Source organism: Leucoraja erinacea, chromosome 1 (genome assembly GCF_028641065.1).
Source record: "Leucoraja erinacea ecotype New England chromosome 1, Leri_hhj_1, whole genome shotgun sequence".
NCBI classification, from domain to species: Eukaryota; Metazoa; Chordata; class Chondrichthyes; order Rajiformes; family Rajidae; genus Leucoraja; species Leucoraja erinaceus.
In genome coordinates, this window is record NC_073377.1 from 66,779,666 (window position 1) to 66,795,889 (window position 16,224).

The 16,224-nt window shown below is 39.7% G+C and overlaps 1 protein-coding gene across 9 annotated transcripts in view; it reads left to right on the forward strand.

The window, feature by feature from the left end:
* The window catches only part of fryl (furry homolog, like), a 299,072-nt gene that overhangs the window by 197,880 nt on the left and 84,968 nt on the right, over positions 1-16,224 (forward strand). For all 9 annotated transcript variants that reach the window (XM_055636452.1, XM_055636425.1, XM_055636427.1 and 6 more), the window contains 10 exons: positions 1,435-1,607; positions 3,235-3,395; positions 6,537-6,647; positions 6,947-7,101; positions 7,981-8,080; positions 10,021-10,189; positions 12,867-13,126; positions 14,869-15,009; positions 15,729-15,897; positions 16,105-16,192. In XM_055636452.1, coding sequence (XP_055492427.1) covers positions 1,435-1,607; positions 3,235-3,395; positions 6,537-6,647; positions 6,947-7,101; positions 7,981-8,080; positions 10,021-10,189; positions 12,867-13,126; positions 14,869-15,009; positions 15,729-15,897; positions 16,105-16,192 — 1,527 coding nt within the window. The remainder of the gene's footprint in view (positions 1-1,434; positions 1,608-3,234; positions 3,396-6,536; positions 6,648-6,946; positions 7,102-7,980; positions 8,081-10,020; positions 10,190-12,866; positions 13,127-14,868; positions 15,010-15,728; positions 15,898-16,104; positions 16,193-16,224) is intronic.

Sequence of the window (16,224 nt, forward strand, 5' to 3'; positions counted from 1 at the left end):
TGGATGAGAACATACAGGGCAAGATTAGCAAGTTAGTGGTTTTGCAGATAGTGAAGATGGTTGTGAAAGATTGCAGCAGGATCTGGATCGATTGGCCAGGTGGGCAGAGGAATGGTTGATGCAATTTAATATGGAAAAGTGTGAGACGTTGCATTTTGGGACGTCGAACAAGGGCAGGACCTGCACAGTAAATGGTAGGCCTCTGGGTAATGTTGTAGAGCAGAGGGATCTAAGAGTACAGGTGCATGGTTCCTTGATGGTTGAGTCGCAGGTAGATAAGGTGGTCAAAAAGGCTTTTGGAACTTTAGCAAAGGGTGTTGCCAGGACAAGAGGGTGTGAGCTATAGGGAGAGGTTGAGTAGACTTGGTCTCTATTCCATGGAGCGCAGGAGGATGAGGGGAGATCTTATCGAGGTATACAAAATCATGAGAGGAATAGATCAGGTAGATTTTGCCCAGAGTAGGGAAATCGAGGACCTTAGGTCATAGGTTCAAGGTGAAGAGGAAAAGATTTAATAGGAATCCGAGGGATAACTATTTCACACAAAGGGTGGTGGGTGTATGGAACAAGTTGCCAGAAGAGGTAGTTGAGGCTGGGACTATCCCATCGTTTAAGAAACAAGACAGGTACATAGATAGGAAGGGTTTGGAGGGATATGGACCAGATACAGGCAGGTGGGACTAGTGCAGCGGGGACATTGTTGTCCAGTGTGGGCGAGTTGGGCCGAAGAGCCTGTTTCCAAACTGTATCACTCTATGAATCTATGACTATGACCAGGCATTTTAAGCCAAGCGTGTGAGCTGACTCCGCAATGCCTTACTGCTATCTATATGGTAGAAATCAAGACTGTGATAAAATACTACTTTTTGGGGAGATGGAAGAAAATGCAGCAAGACCCAAATTCATGGCACTATTGATGCCTCTGCTGCTGTGGAGAAGTGGGAAATAGTAGTGGAATTATAACATTAGAGGAATGGGTAGCCGCAGACATGACTACAAGATGTTTTGTTGCTTCCTCAGTGCTGGTGGCACCTATTGGTACCATGAACATTGTTATGAACATAACTATGAACTAAATTGTTGAGAGGTACCAAAGCTCCCGATTGGAACAGCTGACTTGCGGGGATCCTTTAATATATGCCAATACTTGGCAAAGGTCGTCCAACAGAGATTTCAAAATACTTGTATTGTTATTGTAAGTGCAGTGTCAGGATTTGCCTAGTTTCAAAGTCGATGTGTAGGACTAGCTGTTCGGCTGGAAACAGAATGACAACAATCAAGCCAATTAGGGGGAAAAACACAGTTACATTTAACAATGTAGTCATTCCTTGCTTGAAATTACCAGCAACACTTTTTTGAACTTCTTACAATAAAGGTAGTCTATTTGATTTGTTGTTGGTAATTCTAACATTCTTTTCTTTTCCTAATTACCAGTGGAAGTGGAGGCCTTGATAACGAATTACATTCCCTCAATAATACTTTGTTGGAGTATGTTGATCTAACTCGGCAGCTACTTGAAGCTGAGAATGACAAGGATTCTGATACATTAAAGGATATCCGATGCCATTTCAGTGCCTTAGTGGCAAATATCATTCAAAATGTCCCAGGTATGCATAATTATAAGATAAGCAATTTGTTAATATGGTCCAAAATGTCAAGCAATTTCTTATTATCTGAAAGGAAACAATATTTAGTTAATGTTGTCTGTTTATAAAAAAAATATCAAAACGTGCTCTCTGTCTTTGGGTAAGTATACACTGTGCCAAGGTTTACTCCAATACGGTAAATCCATTTAAGCCAGCAGTAAGTTGTCCTAACTCTTGACAATACACCACATCAATTTAGTTAATTTTCTGTGGTGTAAGTGCCAAGAAGTAAAAAATTGAAACGTAGTATAAAAGATTTTAGCTTGCACACATCTGGAGAATTTTCAACGTGTAATTAACCTATATTTTTCCTATTGTAGAAAATATCTCAGCAGTATGGCTGATATGTTAAAATAAAAGGGAGACTGCAAATGGAGGAAACAGCATTAATGCTTTAAGATACTAAAGGCAGACCTTAAACCACTGAATCTAGACAATATCCAATTATGATAATCAGTTTAATCATTTAATTGGATGAGCATGTGAACATTGAACTTGTTGGCTCAGAAGTAAGGCCGCCTTGTTTAGAGACTGCTAGGTTCATGCTGAGTGCATGTACCATCATTCACAGCCATCCATATTGGAAAGATAGCACACTTTTACTATATTTTATAAAGCTTAAACTCTTGGTGATTTTAGACATATTATTTCATTAATGTTCTTACCTCATTGAAATTATTAGTGGCTATTGTTTGGGGTGGGTCTAGTTGTCTTGGGTCACTTGTCACTGGAGAGAAACAGAGAATTGGACTACCTCAGAGTTCTTTTTCAACAAAAATACACTTAAGAGAGTCAAGAGAGTTTATTGTTATGTGTCCCAGATAGGACAACGAAATTCTTGCATTGCCCTCAATATATAATGGGAAAATCTGTCGTCCAGTACCATGATGTCAATCCATCGTTGAAATAGACAAAACGCAAACCATGATCAGAGACAAAAAAAACGTTTCTCACAATTAAACTAAACTGTAATAACATTTTAAAAGCACACAAAACTGGTCAAACAAATCTGACATGAAAAATTTTGGTAAGATTTGTACAAACATGACTACATATTATTAATATTTGACTTTCTTCCCCCATGCAACATAAATATAGCTTTCCAATTGAATATCCACAATATTATATTTTCTATAGCTCCATATTAGAAAAATATAATTAAGACATGTTGTGAGATCTTTGTCATCATTCTTCATGAGAATTGCTGCTTGTATTTTAAAACATAAAATGTGAAGGGGGGGGGGGGGGCAAAAATCATCATTCATTATTCTCAGAAATTACTTAAAGGATTTATTGTTTAATTATCAAAATTTTGTGTTGAAATATTGGATTATTTGTCTAATAATATGAAAAGGCATTATGGTGAAAATAATGTTTTCTGTATAATCCCTCACCAGTGATTGTGAGTCCAAGTGGGCCAGTATCTGACTGCAACACAGAAAATAAACGGTATTTCTGGCATTGTTTAACAGTTGTGCACTTAAACGGTGTTTCTAGTTTATATATTGTACAGTTATGTGAAGTGTAAATCTTAATATATTCTGGAGTAATACTGAAAATTCTTTCTTATTTTTGTTTATTTTTACAGTGCACCAACGCAGGGCTATCTTTCCACAGCAAAGTCTACGTCATAGTCTGTTTATGTTGTTCAGCCACTGGGCCGGTCCCTTTAGCATTATGTTTACTCCCCTGGACAGATACAGTGATAGGAACATGCAAATTAACCGGCACCAGTATTCTGCATTAAAGGTAGTAGATTCTTCTCATTCATGATAAAAATCCAGCAATTTTTTTCTTGAACTTTAACTTGCATGTAAACGGGTTGTATTTTTTTCCTGGATATTTGCATTGTGTCATTTAACAAACATTAGAGATTAACGTATTTATGTAAGTGAACCAGGTCCAAAAGATTAATCAATGTTATATTGATGAATATAACACATATTAATCAGAAGGGTTCTTATTTTAGCTTGTGTATACAAGGTGGGACAAAAATAGTTATAACTTTCCAGCATAACTATATTTTGCTGTCTAAGTGTTAGTTTAGTTTAGTTTAGAGATACAGCACGGAAACAGGCCCATCAAGTCCACACCGACCAGCGATCCCTGCAAATTAACACTATCCTACACGCCCTCGGTTTTATCACATATATGTGATAAAAATTTACATTTACACCAAGCCAATTAACCTAGAAACCTGTACGTGTTTGGAGTTTGGAAGGAAACCGAAGATCTTGGAGAAAACCCACGCGGTCACGGGGAGAATGTACAAACTCTGTACAGACAGCACCCGTAGTCAGGATCGAACCTGTGTAAGGCAGCAACTCTAACGCTGCGCCACCATGCTAGCGTTTCCAATAGTTTCATTGTAAACGGGGAAGTTATAATGCCCCAGATTGTGCTTGATCCAACCCTGCCGCCCACAGTTGGCCCCAAACTAAAGCATTGACCATACTTGCATGCTGTCACCACCCTCAGGATGGCTTGAGGTAGAGGCCTCCATTACATGCTCTTCTGCCAGGTGGAGCAGACTGTCAGGGCCAACTTGACCTCCAAAGGCTACACGTGCATGTGAGAGGCATCATTCATTATTTTGAGTTCTTCCTGGTACCTGGAAATATTTCAAATGGATCATTATTTAAAAAACCTGAAATTAATTAAAAATGAAATCAGGTAAAAATATTGTAAATTAATTTGTTTTTTAAATACAAAGTGAATGAAATAAAACAAGGCAAGGTAATTTTTTTGATGAAGATTGGTTGCCTCATTCAAGTGATTGGGAAGCTTTCACCCAACTTTAAATACAAGGAACTACAGGTGTTGATTTATATTTTAAAAAGACACAAAGTGCTGGAGTAACTCAGCAGACCCACCTAAAGCCAAGGGGCTTGATACAAGGTGGGAGTACCGTCCGCACTTTACAATGCAACATGCTGATGCAGAGGCAGAGACAGAAGCCACGTTGAACACTGGTTAAGTGAGCATTGAGTGTCTCTCACATCAAAGCCTGTCCATATATTATTTTATTCACATGCACCACCTGCTGGTATTAAAGTAAAGTATCCTTTATTGTCGATTGTGAACCTTGCAGTCATAACATAGAATAAAATAACAAAATGCACACTTAACACAGTTTAACATCCACCACAGTCAGTCTACCAGGCACCTCCTCACTGTGATGGAAGGCAAAAGTCTTAAAGTCCTTGTTTCGTCCCTCCTTGTTGCCCTCTGCGCTGATGCGATCCAGATTTCGATGTAGGGACCTCGCCGGGTGTTGGTAAGTCCAGCGGCCGCCACCGAGGCTCCGAAGTCGGCCAGCTGGTAAGTCCTGACTCCGATTTATCTCAGAGCCTCGAGGTTGGTCCCAGTTGGAGGCCGCCAGCTCCGCGATAAGCCTCAGCACAGACGGAGACAGGGGATACGACAAGAAAAGGTTGCATCCCCCCAAAGGAAGAGACTAAAACGAGTTTCTCCTACACAATACACATACACAAACTAAAATAAACTAAATAAACTAAATCAACAGGACAAATGAAAACAAAAAAAGAAAAAACAGACGGACTGCAAGTGAGCCACATCTGCTTGGGCAGCGCCGCGACTTAACTGGGATAATATGTGCTCAATACATGTTTGAAATTTTTCTCAGCAATTTATTTTAGTCTTTGTGCAAATCAACTATATGAAAGAATATCTTTATGAAACATTCTCAGCTCAATTTGTTATTTTGACACATTGTAGGTGTACCTCAAATGGAAAATGTATTTAACATCAATCTTGTACATGTTTAAAATTTGAACCCGAAGACGATAATCATACCTTTTCCTTTTGCCCGACAAAAAGTTCCCATTCAAGTATCCATTCAATTGTCTACTAAAAGTTATTTGGAAAGTTACTGTTTTCACCATCCAATTAATCACTACAGGCTCATCACCAATTTTCTGGCAACCGGTGGTCTAGCACCTCCTTTAATGACAAAATTACGGAAGCGCTCTTGAAATCCCCCTCAAAAGTCCCCCCAAAAATGTGACAGCTAGGCTGGGTGAGGTGGCCGATCTCAACCTCACCAGGACTTCCGTAGCCGATCAGTGGATTGAATTTGGCCCCTGCGGCCGGGACTCTGGAACTCCAGCCCAGCTGGAGCCAGCAGATCAGTTGCCATAGCTGATTTTTGCGGCCGATCAGCAGATCAAATTTGCTTCATGTGCCAGAGTCTGTTCCCATAGACGACTTCTGAGGTCTGCTTTGTGGGCTGGTATCTCAGCTCCACGGCGGCCATGTACAGATGCTGCCTAACCTGCTGAGTGTTTCCAGCATCTTCTGTTTTTATGCCTAGATCTTTGAACAACTTACATTCTGAGCAATTATGCATACCATAATGTCATTAATGATGTTTATTGCCCCCAATTCCTAACAAGGCATATTGACAAGAACCTACATAATGCCATGAAACTGGTGCTTTCCAGAATGGAGGTCGATAGATTATCAGAATCCTATAATGTGGCTAATTCAATGCACTCTCTAACAAGCCTTCTTCAACATATATGGATTTAAAAATCAGACATTGAAATTTGTCTTATTAGTAATACTGTTTTATTTTCGTTAGAGTGCAAAATATCTTTAAATTATTTTAAACAGTGAAAATTTGAAATATAGTTGAATATGTGATAAGCTTCAAGGAAAAGTTCAAATAAATGCTGTCAGTTTCCAATAATCATTTAATCAACAAGTGCAAAATGTGGTTCCGTTTTATGGTAGTATTGTGTTACCAATTCCTGGATTAAGGACATTTTTGTTGCAACAGCATGAGTACTTAGGCCAAGGAAAATGTCATAAGCATTTTCAAAGTATTTCTTCAACCATGTGTCTCAATTCAATTTTTCCTGTCAACAGGCTATGTCAGCTGTACTATGTTGTGGACCTGTATCAGATAATGTGGGTTTGTCTTCAGATGGCTACTTGTACAAGTGGTTGGATAATATTCTAGATTCCCAGGAAAAAAAAGTAAGAAATGCCATGTTATAATATTGAAGACTAAACGAACTTAATTAAAATTATCTTGAGATTCTTGTCTTTGTTAATTTTGAGAGTTAATTATAATATGGAGTCCTTGTTCATTTGTAACATATATAAATGTATTCTATGAAGGCAAGATTAGCTATAACATAATGTTTTTGTTAAAATCGAACAATAGCTCGCAACTCGTATATAATTGTCCTTGCTTATTCTTGCAATGTACTGATTTGTGATATAATTTATTATATATCAGTGTTTTAATATGATCTATATTTTACTGTCTTTAGGTTCATCAGTTAGGTTGTGAAGCTGTAATGCTTTTATTAGAACTGAATCCAGACCAGAGTAATCTGATGTACTGGGCTGTAGATCGATGTTATACAGGTTCAAGACGTGTGGCAGCTGGGTGTTTCAAGGCAATAACCAATGTATTTCATAACAGGTATACTTTTAAACTGTCACGTATTGATTGTTAAGCTGTAATAGGCATATCGGGTAAATGCAATGACAATATATCATAACTGTTTACAAATTGAGTATTGGGAGAAAAATCTGAATCTCAACACTAAAATGCTGAGAACTATATTCTGCACACTATCTTCCCCTTTGTTCTGCCTATTATAGTTGAGTTTGACTTGATAATATTTATGTATAGTGTTATCTCATCAGATGGCATGCAAAACAAATGTTTTCACTGTACCTAGATACATGTGACAATAATAAACCTAATTATCTGAAACTTTATATTCCACTTCAAAATCATGAGCAATTAAAATGAGTTCATATTACAGCCTTTCATTCATGTGAATTAAAATTTAAAGTAATCTGCAGCAGGTATCTGGAGAAATAGAATGTAATGATGAACTCCTCATCTGCTGCATCTCCAGGATAGTACTGGTATTGACCTGTTGTAGGTTCCTACCACTTATCTTCATAAATGGCACAAGATGTGGCCTAAGTGCAAAGAAGAGCCTGAGGGTGAACTATTATAATGGGAAAACCATATTATTACCATTGCCTGAAGTGCATGACTCTCATTATCATAGTTTTTAATATTGTACATACATAATTGATTGCGTTTTGATGGCAGGTAATGTATTTGATTTTTGTCTTTAAAAAAAAGTTTATTATTTTTAACCAGGTACCTTTACGCTGTATATACTTTACTATATAAATATGGTGTGTAGTTAGCTAGGATTGTACTGCTTGATTTAATATTTGTTTTTGTTCATGTGTACTTTACTTGTGTTAATCGTACCAAATCTAATTCAAAGTCTAACCTTTACGTAATATTGCATGTTCTTTTGGAATTTCTTACCAGAGATTACCAGTTTGACACAGTGACCCTGCTGAATCTAATACTTTTCAAAGCAGCTGATTCATCTAGAGAGATCTATGAAATTGCCATGCAACTGCTGCAGGTTTGTGTTTGTTTTGCAATAGAACGAGTGGAATTTTCTCAATGAAAAATGTATAACGATTTAGAATACTTTCTTCTATTATTAAACCTTGGCAAGAACATTATCCAAATTATAAATCTAAATATTATGAGTTTTGTCATAATATTTCATTGATGATAATCTCTCCGTTTTGTCAGTTCCAAGTAACGGGTAAGACTTGTCAATGCAAAGGTTTGACTCTGGCAATTGTCACAACCTCCCGAATATTTACGACCCTTCGATGCATGGGGAAATTCCATTTGTCACAATTCCCTCTTTTTAACTCTCTGGTGTTGTGGGGGAGGGGTGTTGGGGGGGGGGGGGGGGGGGGGGGGGGGGGGGGGGGGGGGAGCTCGGAATCGAGAAAAGACGGGGTGAGAGCCATGGAGGAGAGGGGGGCATCACGGGGGAGGCGGAGGAGCCAGCGAGGGGGAACCAGAGGGGTAGTGGTTGGAATTGGCGGAGCAATGGGGACTCACAGCAGGCGCTGGTCTCTGGTCGTTCTACTCCGCTGGGGTCAGAGTCTCCGCTTTCCGTTTGGTGACATCTCTGACTACGGGCTGGGTTGGTTTTCCGACTGGGCTGAGCTGGGTCTCCGACTGGGCTGGACTGGGTCTCCCACCCTGGGCTGGGTTGGGTTGGGTCTCCCACGCTGGGCTGCTGCTTGGGGCAGGGCTGTGCTGCCTGGGGCTAGGCTGCTTCAGGTCCCTCCAAAAGTCCGGCTAGAAACCTCTGCCGGCCACCCTCAGCTCCAGTAAAGACGCGATGGCGTAGGAAGGGGCAGACCATCCCGGGGAGTGACGGGGGAGGAGATTAATCCGCGCGGCGCCGACTGGCAGGAGAAAAGATCGATCTGCGCACGCACCGTTTTTTAAGATTTTTAAACCTCGCTAACTTTAAACTCAACTGATCGGAATGAAACTTGGCGCACTTGTAGCACAGGGAAATGGTGAGTGAACTGGCAAAAAATCGTATCGCTATTGCGAACCATTTTTGCGCAAATAGATAGACCGCCAAACTAGACGATAACAAGATCAGAGTTTTAGTTGTGTATAGATTGAAGATCATGATAATTATTTTAACTTAGTTCATTTGCTGCCTTTGTTTACATTGAACATGAACTTTATTAAGTTAAGAATTGGAATACATAATCTAAGCCAATTCAATAACGACTAAATTATTCATAGTTTCATGAAATATTACTGGTTGGCGATATCCTCCCAACCTTGCAATTGTCTTTGGCTTGATGTCAAAGCAGTTGATGAATAGGAGGGAACAAAACATTTGGTGGGCGGCACAATGGTGCAGCTAATGGAGCTGCTGCCTTGGAGCGCCAGAAACCCCAGTGCTGTCTGTGCAGAATTTGCACGTTCTCCCTGAGATCGGGTGCATTTCTTTCATGCTCACGGTTTCCACCCACATTCCAAAGACGTGTAGGTTTGTAGGTTAATTGGCCTCTGTAAATTGTCCCTAGGGTGTAGTGCAAGCTTAGAACAAATATGTAAATGGGTGATCGATGGTCAGTGTGAACTTGGTGGGCCAAAAGGCCTGTTTCCATGCTGTATCCCATACACTAAAACTGAATGGGTCTGGATTAGTGCATTACAATGACGTTTTATCTGGGGTTATGTCTGAGAATATACGAAAAAGTGCTTTTTATAATATTTTTGAATAACTAATGTTAAGAAAAAATATAGAAGCTACTTAGTTAATACATCTTGTATTAAAGGATCATGATGGGCAATCCAGGATTTAACAGCAGTGCCTTAGGCACTTCAAACCTGTTTTCCTGAATTCCTTCCCTAACACTTCATACAGCCTTGAAAAATATTTGGATTATCAAAGCAACAAGTGTTTTCATCTTCAGTTGTACTGTGAATATACCATTTAAAAATGTTGTGCATCGGTTTGATTACTTGCAGATCTTGGAGCCCAAGCTATTTCGGTATGCCCACAAGCTGGAAGTACAACGAACCGATGGAATATTAAATCACCCTTCTCCATTACCGCATCTGTACTCAGTTTCCTACTATCAATTATCAGAGGAATTGGCAAGGACTTACCCAGAGCTCACAATCTCAATCTTCTCGGGTATATTTTATTTGTTGCATTTGCAATAATTTCTCTTTGATATGAAAATGCTTTCAAATTTGCTTTAGCTTATCGTTCTTAGAAAAAAGACGTTTTTGTCATATTGTATTTTTGTGAAAAACAAGAATTTCTTTGCAAATCATTTTCAAATAGATCTAAAATATCTTACTTACTAAATCTTACTAAATTCTGCTTACTCAGACTGCTTGAATGTGCCAGAGCAGTTTTCTACTTTCAGTTTTCTACTGGAAAATGTCATTATCTGCTTTATACAGTAAAAAGGGCTGCATAAAATATTTGTAAATAGTGGAAGGATAGTAGATTTGTACAAGGTGATCCAAATTTGCCAGTTTGAACAGTCTTGCCTTGAGGCCCTGCAAAGCCAATGTTTGCCTTGTGTTGCCAGTAAGGTTTGAAAACATTGATCCCTAGAGATTTCTGTTCCTTGCCAAACTTCAGGTTTTAACTATGCTGTGCCCATTTTGCAAATATTGATTCGATTCGCCATGTTACATTTTTGAAGTTATGACCAATCCATGTCATTTATCCAAAAATATATAATTTGCAGATGTTATTCCTTTGTGAAGTGCACAAGTAAGAAATCATGGAAAAACACCTCAGCCAGGACACTGACATCCTAAATGTCAGTGTCATGGACTTGATCAACCTATTCAGACCAGCCTTGCTAACTTACAAGAAATCAAGAAACTCGTATACCTTTTACATAGATACATAGAAAATAGGTGCAGGAGTAGGCCATTCGGCCCTTCGAGCCTGCACCGCCATTCAATATGATCATGGCTGATCATCCAACTCGGTATCCAGTACCTGCCTTCTCTCCATACCCCCTGATCCCTTTAGCCACAAGGGCCACATCTAACTCCCTCTTAAATATATTTTCAAAAATAACAGAGCCTTGGAAGCGAACAGTGACCAGCTAACATCATAAACCTTGGCAGATAAGTGCTTCAGTCTCAAATCTATAAATGCACCATGACTATTTCACCAAAGGAGACAAATCCAACTGTGGGAGCGAGGGACATGTTCCTGTGTGTCTGTCACAGGGAAGGTCTTCATCAGCATCCTCCTCAGCTATTCCTTGCAGGCACTTCAACCTGCCTAAAGGCTCTTGGGGCATGATGTTCTCTCAGATAATTCCAAGGGGTTGTGGAACACCTCAAATTTGACAGTCCACAGAAGTTCATCTCTCTCTTATGTTTGCTCCGTGATGGCATGCAAGCTGTGGTGTTGACGAATTAGTCTAAAACCGAATTAATGTGTGAAGCTATGTCATTACCCCAATACTTCCTTCAATCTTTCGCACATCAGTGCTGCATCCTTTTTCCAACAAACTTCCCATGGGAGTGGAGCTAATTCTCAGAACTAGTTGGAAACTGTTCAACCAATGGTGGTTACACTCCCCGAGGAAACACTTTTTCTCACAGAGAGTGGTGAGTCTGGAATTCTCTGCCTCAGAGGGCGGTGGAGGCAGGTTCTCTGGATGCTTTCAAGAGAGAGCTAGATAGGGCTCTTAATAATAGCGGAGTCGGGATATGGGGAGAAGGCAGGAACGGGGTACTGATTGGGGATAATCAGCCATGATCACGTTGAATGGCCAAATGGCCTACTCCTGCACCTATTGTTAGTGTCTATTGTCTAATGTCTAATCAAGGTGCAATATGTAGGCGATATTTGCATTTGCACACACTCGGGCTGAGCTCCAAGACAATGCCCATTCATTCACTGCAATATCAAGGTTCTTTACTGACCTATCAACCCCTCACTCCAACCAACCAGTCTGCCCTTTGATGGTAATGGATCACAAAAAGACTCTGGACCACCTATCTGCAAGACAGACATCAATGATGAAAGTTATACCATCTTAAACGCCCCAGGACAGCCTTTGCTTTATTGAATAAAAGTTAGTTTGAAAATCAACCCTCAGAATTAATGTTCTACTGGGCATATGAAAAGTTTGAAGGTAGTGCACTAAGTTTTCTTGAAGTATAATATCTTTACTAATTCCTGGGAAACTCTGCCCCATGACAACTGAAAATGGTGAGGGACCATTTGGGATGGTATTGAGAATCTCGGGGCCCATGCAACGGAACTTCTCAAGCTGTGCGTAAGTGGCAACTGAGCACACCTACTCCCAATTTACTCATTATTTTATCCCTTTATCCACCTCCACCACTCGTGAAAGAGTTTTCGAGTCTCACAATGACCTCACTGGTCACCTCAAAACCACCAACATATGAGTGGAGAAACAGAACTGCATATGCTGATTTATATCAAAGATAGACACAAAGTGCTGGAGTAATTCAGCAGGTCGGGCAGAATCTCTGGAGCAAAAGGATAGGTGACATTTTGGGTCGGGGCCCTTCTTCATACTGAAGTTTTTTGGGGGGGGTTGTGAAGAGCTGGAGGTGGGAAAAGGCCAGGAGCAATCAGGGCTCACACCAATTATCTCAGGCGGGGAGGTGCCCTGATAGGGCCATTGGAAGCAGGTTATACTCAATCCCTAAGAAGATAAAATCCTTTTTTGCTCAAACATATACTAATATGATAGCAAATATTTCTGAAAATATTTAGAGTTTGGAGTATTTTCTTCAAAGCTACAAGTTGAGCTCAGAATATTTGGTACTAAATTATAGTACTGATGTTTTAACCTTCGCAGAAGTCAGTCACAGAATCCAAACAGCACACCCTGCAGGTCGGCAAGTGATGCTGCATTACCTTCTGCCCTGGATGAACAATATTGAACTGGTAGATTTCAAACCCTTGCCGTCAGCAAAGACTGTGGATGAATCCGATGCAGACTACATGAAGGACGGAGAGGTGATGACTAACAGCAGACGCTGGCTGAAAGGGGAAGGTTGGGGATCTCCACAAGCTACTATCATGGTGCTAAATAACCTGATGTATATGACGGCAAAGGTAAGTGTTCAATTTTTGTTTTCTTTTCAATATTCTTGTCAATATCACAGAACAGAAAATCAGTTGTTAAAAGTTTTATTACACGCCAAGGATCATGGTTTTTACAAATAGTGCAACAGGTTTTTAAAAATTTGATCTTAAAATTAACTGGTATGGACGATGATGGGTTGGAATTAGTGTTCCAGGTTTATGAATTTCTGGGTTTTATTTGCTTAACCATCATAACAGAGTATGGACAGACTCTGCAATATATATTAATGATTTGGACGAGGGAATTGAATGCAACATCTCCAAGTTTGCGGATGACACGAAGCTGGGGGGCAGTGTTAGCTGTGAGGAGGATGCTAGGAGGCTGCAAGATGACTTGGATAGGCTGGGTGAGTGGGAAAATGCATGGCAGATGCAGTATAATGTGGATAAATGTGAGGTTATCCACTTTGGTGGCAAGAACAGGAAAGTAGACTATTATCTGAATGGTGGCCGATTAGGAAAAGGGGAGATGCAACGAGACCTGGGTGTCATGGTACACCAGTCATTGAAAGTAGGCATGCAGGTGCAGCAGGCAGTGAAGAAAGTGAATGGTATGTTAGCATTCATAGCAAAAGGATTTGAGTATAGGAGCAGGGAGGTTCTACTGCAGTTGTACAGGGCCTTGGTGAGACCACACCTGGAGTATTGCGTGCAATGTTGGTCTCCTAATCTGAGGAAAGACGTTCTTGCCACAGAGGGAGTACAGAGAAGGTTCACTAGACTGGGATGGCAGGACTTGCATATGAAGAAAGACTGGATAGACTTGGCTTGTACTCGCTAGAATTTAGAAGATTGAGTGGGGATCTTATAGAAACGTACAAAATTCTTAAGGGGTTAGACAGGCTAGATGCAGGAGGATTGTTCCCGATGTTGGGGAAGTCCAGAACAAGGGGTCACAGTTTAAGGATAAGGGGGAAGTCTTTTAGGACCGAGATGAGAAAAAAAAATTCACACAGAGAGTGGTGAATCTGGGGGAATTCTCTGCCACAGAAAGTAGTTGAGGCCAGTTCATTGGCTATATTTAAGAGGGAGTTAGATGTGGCCCTTGTGACTAAAGGGATAAGGGGGTGTGGAGAGAAGGCAGGTACAGGATACTGAGTTGGATGATCAGCCATGATCATATTGAATGGCGGTGCCGGCTCGAAGGGCCGAATGGCCTACTGCACTTAATTTCTATGTTTCTAAATCATGGGCATTGATTAAACAGGCCTGGCAGAATCTGCAATTATAAGTTCATAAGTGATAGGAGTGGAATTTTGCCATTTGGTCCATCAAGTCTAGTTTGCCATTCAATGAATGCTGACCTATCTCTCCCTCCTCACCCCATTCTCCTGCCTTCCCTGAAGTTATTTTGACCAGAAGAATATAAAATACACTTATAAACGTGTGGTACTGTGATGCACAAAAATAAATATTTTATTTGTGCAATTTTCTAAAAGCTGTATGCTTCTTAAGCTGGCATTTTTTTTAAATTTAAGTTTACTTCTTTTAATTTTTAGTGTCAAATCTTTGAGACTTTCAAAGATTTTTAAAATTTTAATTTCTATTGACATACAACCACAATGAAAATAGTCTTTATTCTTTTAATACATGTTAATATTTACAGTAAAGATATATAAATTTTGCCCTGATTGTGAGAAATACTTACTTGTCCGAATTGATACTCAGTTTGTTTATGTTTACATGTTTTGTGATTATTTTATTCGGAACAGTATGGTGATGAGCTGGCTTGGTCAGAGATAGAAAACGTGTGGACCACACTGGCAGACAGCTGGCCCAAAAACCTAAAAATAATTCTTCACTTCCTCATCAGCATGTGTGGTGTGTCGAGTGAGCCCAGCCTCCTGCCATATGTAAGTAAATTGGCCCAGAGTGTAGAGGTCTATAAGTCATTTGTTACTACTTATTTTCCTCATTAATTTGTTTGCAATTCATGATTATCAGTTGTAAGATCCGAAATGTAAGTGTGTTACAGAATTTCTCCCATACAGCAAAATTGGTTTACAGTACATCTTTTGGCTTTAATCCTTTTTTTAAAAGGATGTAATAATACTTTGGAAACAAGCTCGGTTTTACAGGAGATAAATTAAATTCCAAATGGTGGAATTCTGCGCAACACACAAAATGCTGGAGGAACCCAGCAGGTCAGGCAGCATCTGTGGAAGGAATGGACAGGCAATGTTTTGGTTTGGGACTCTTTATCACACTGATAGTGGAGGTAGGGGACAGGAGAATAAACGTTGGAGAGGTGAGGGTGGGGCAAAGTCAGGCAAATGATATGGATACAGGTGGTTGGGGGAGGGGGGTTCAAAAATTACTTACCACATATCAGACTGATGATAAAGCCAACATACATCTACATTTTAAATATATTAAATATTGTGATATTGTTGAAGGTAAGATGTTGAAACTATTTAATGGAATAATGGTTCTATGGATATTAAGTTAATTGTTATTGCCATGATGTACCATCTTCACCTCAATAACCTAACTCACCAGGGAATGTAGAAAATGATGCAGCTTTCCAGAAATCACAGATTTCCTGACCATGAATATTTTTACATTTCGGCAGATCAAAAAAGTAGTTGTCTACTTGGGGAGAGATAAAACAATGCAGTTGTTAGAAGAGCTGGTGGAAGAACTGCAGCTGACCGATCCAGTCAGCTCGGCTGTAATTCACTTGGACAACCCACCTTACTATCGCATCACTTCCAGCTACAAAATCCCCTCTGTCACCTCAGGTAACTGTACTTTGCCGACATACAAGGGATTATATTGCACTTTTTGCTTTTGTACATTTATTATGTAGTACATTCTTAAAGACTGCTTTTTGTCTTCCCATACATAATTTTATTGTGGAATATTAAATATTGGGTATATATTTTTAAATTCTATATTAAGATTGCACCTTTAACTATTGTCTCATTCATTTTTTGTTCAATGTGTAGGTACCACTTCCAGTAGCAATACAATGGTGGCTGGGCATGATGGTCATCAGGACAGTAAATTAGCAAAGGATCCGACAATTGAAGAAAAGTATGTACTTTTTATTTTTATTTTTTTTACCG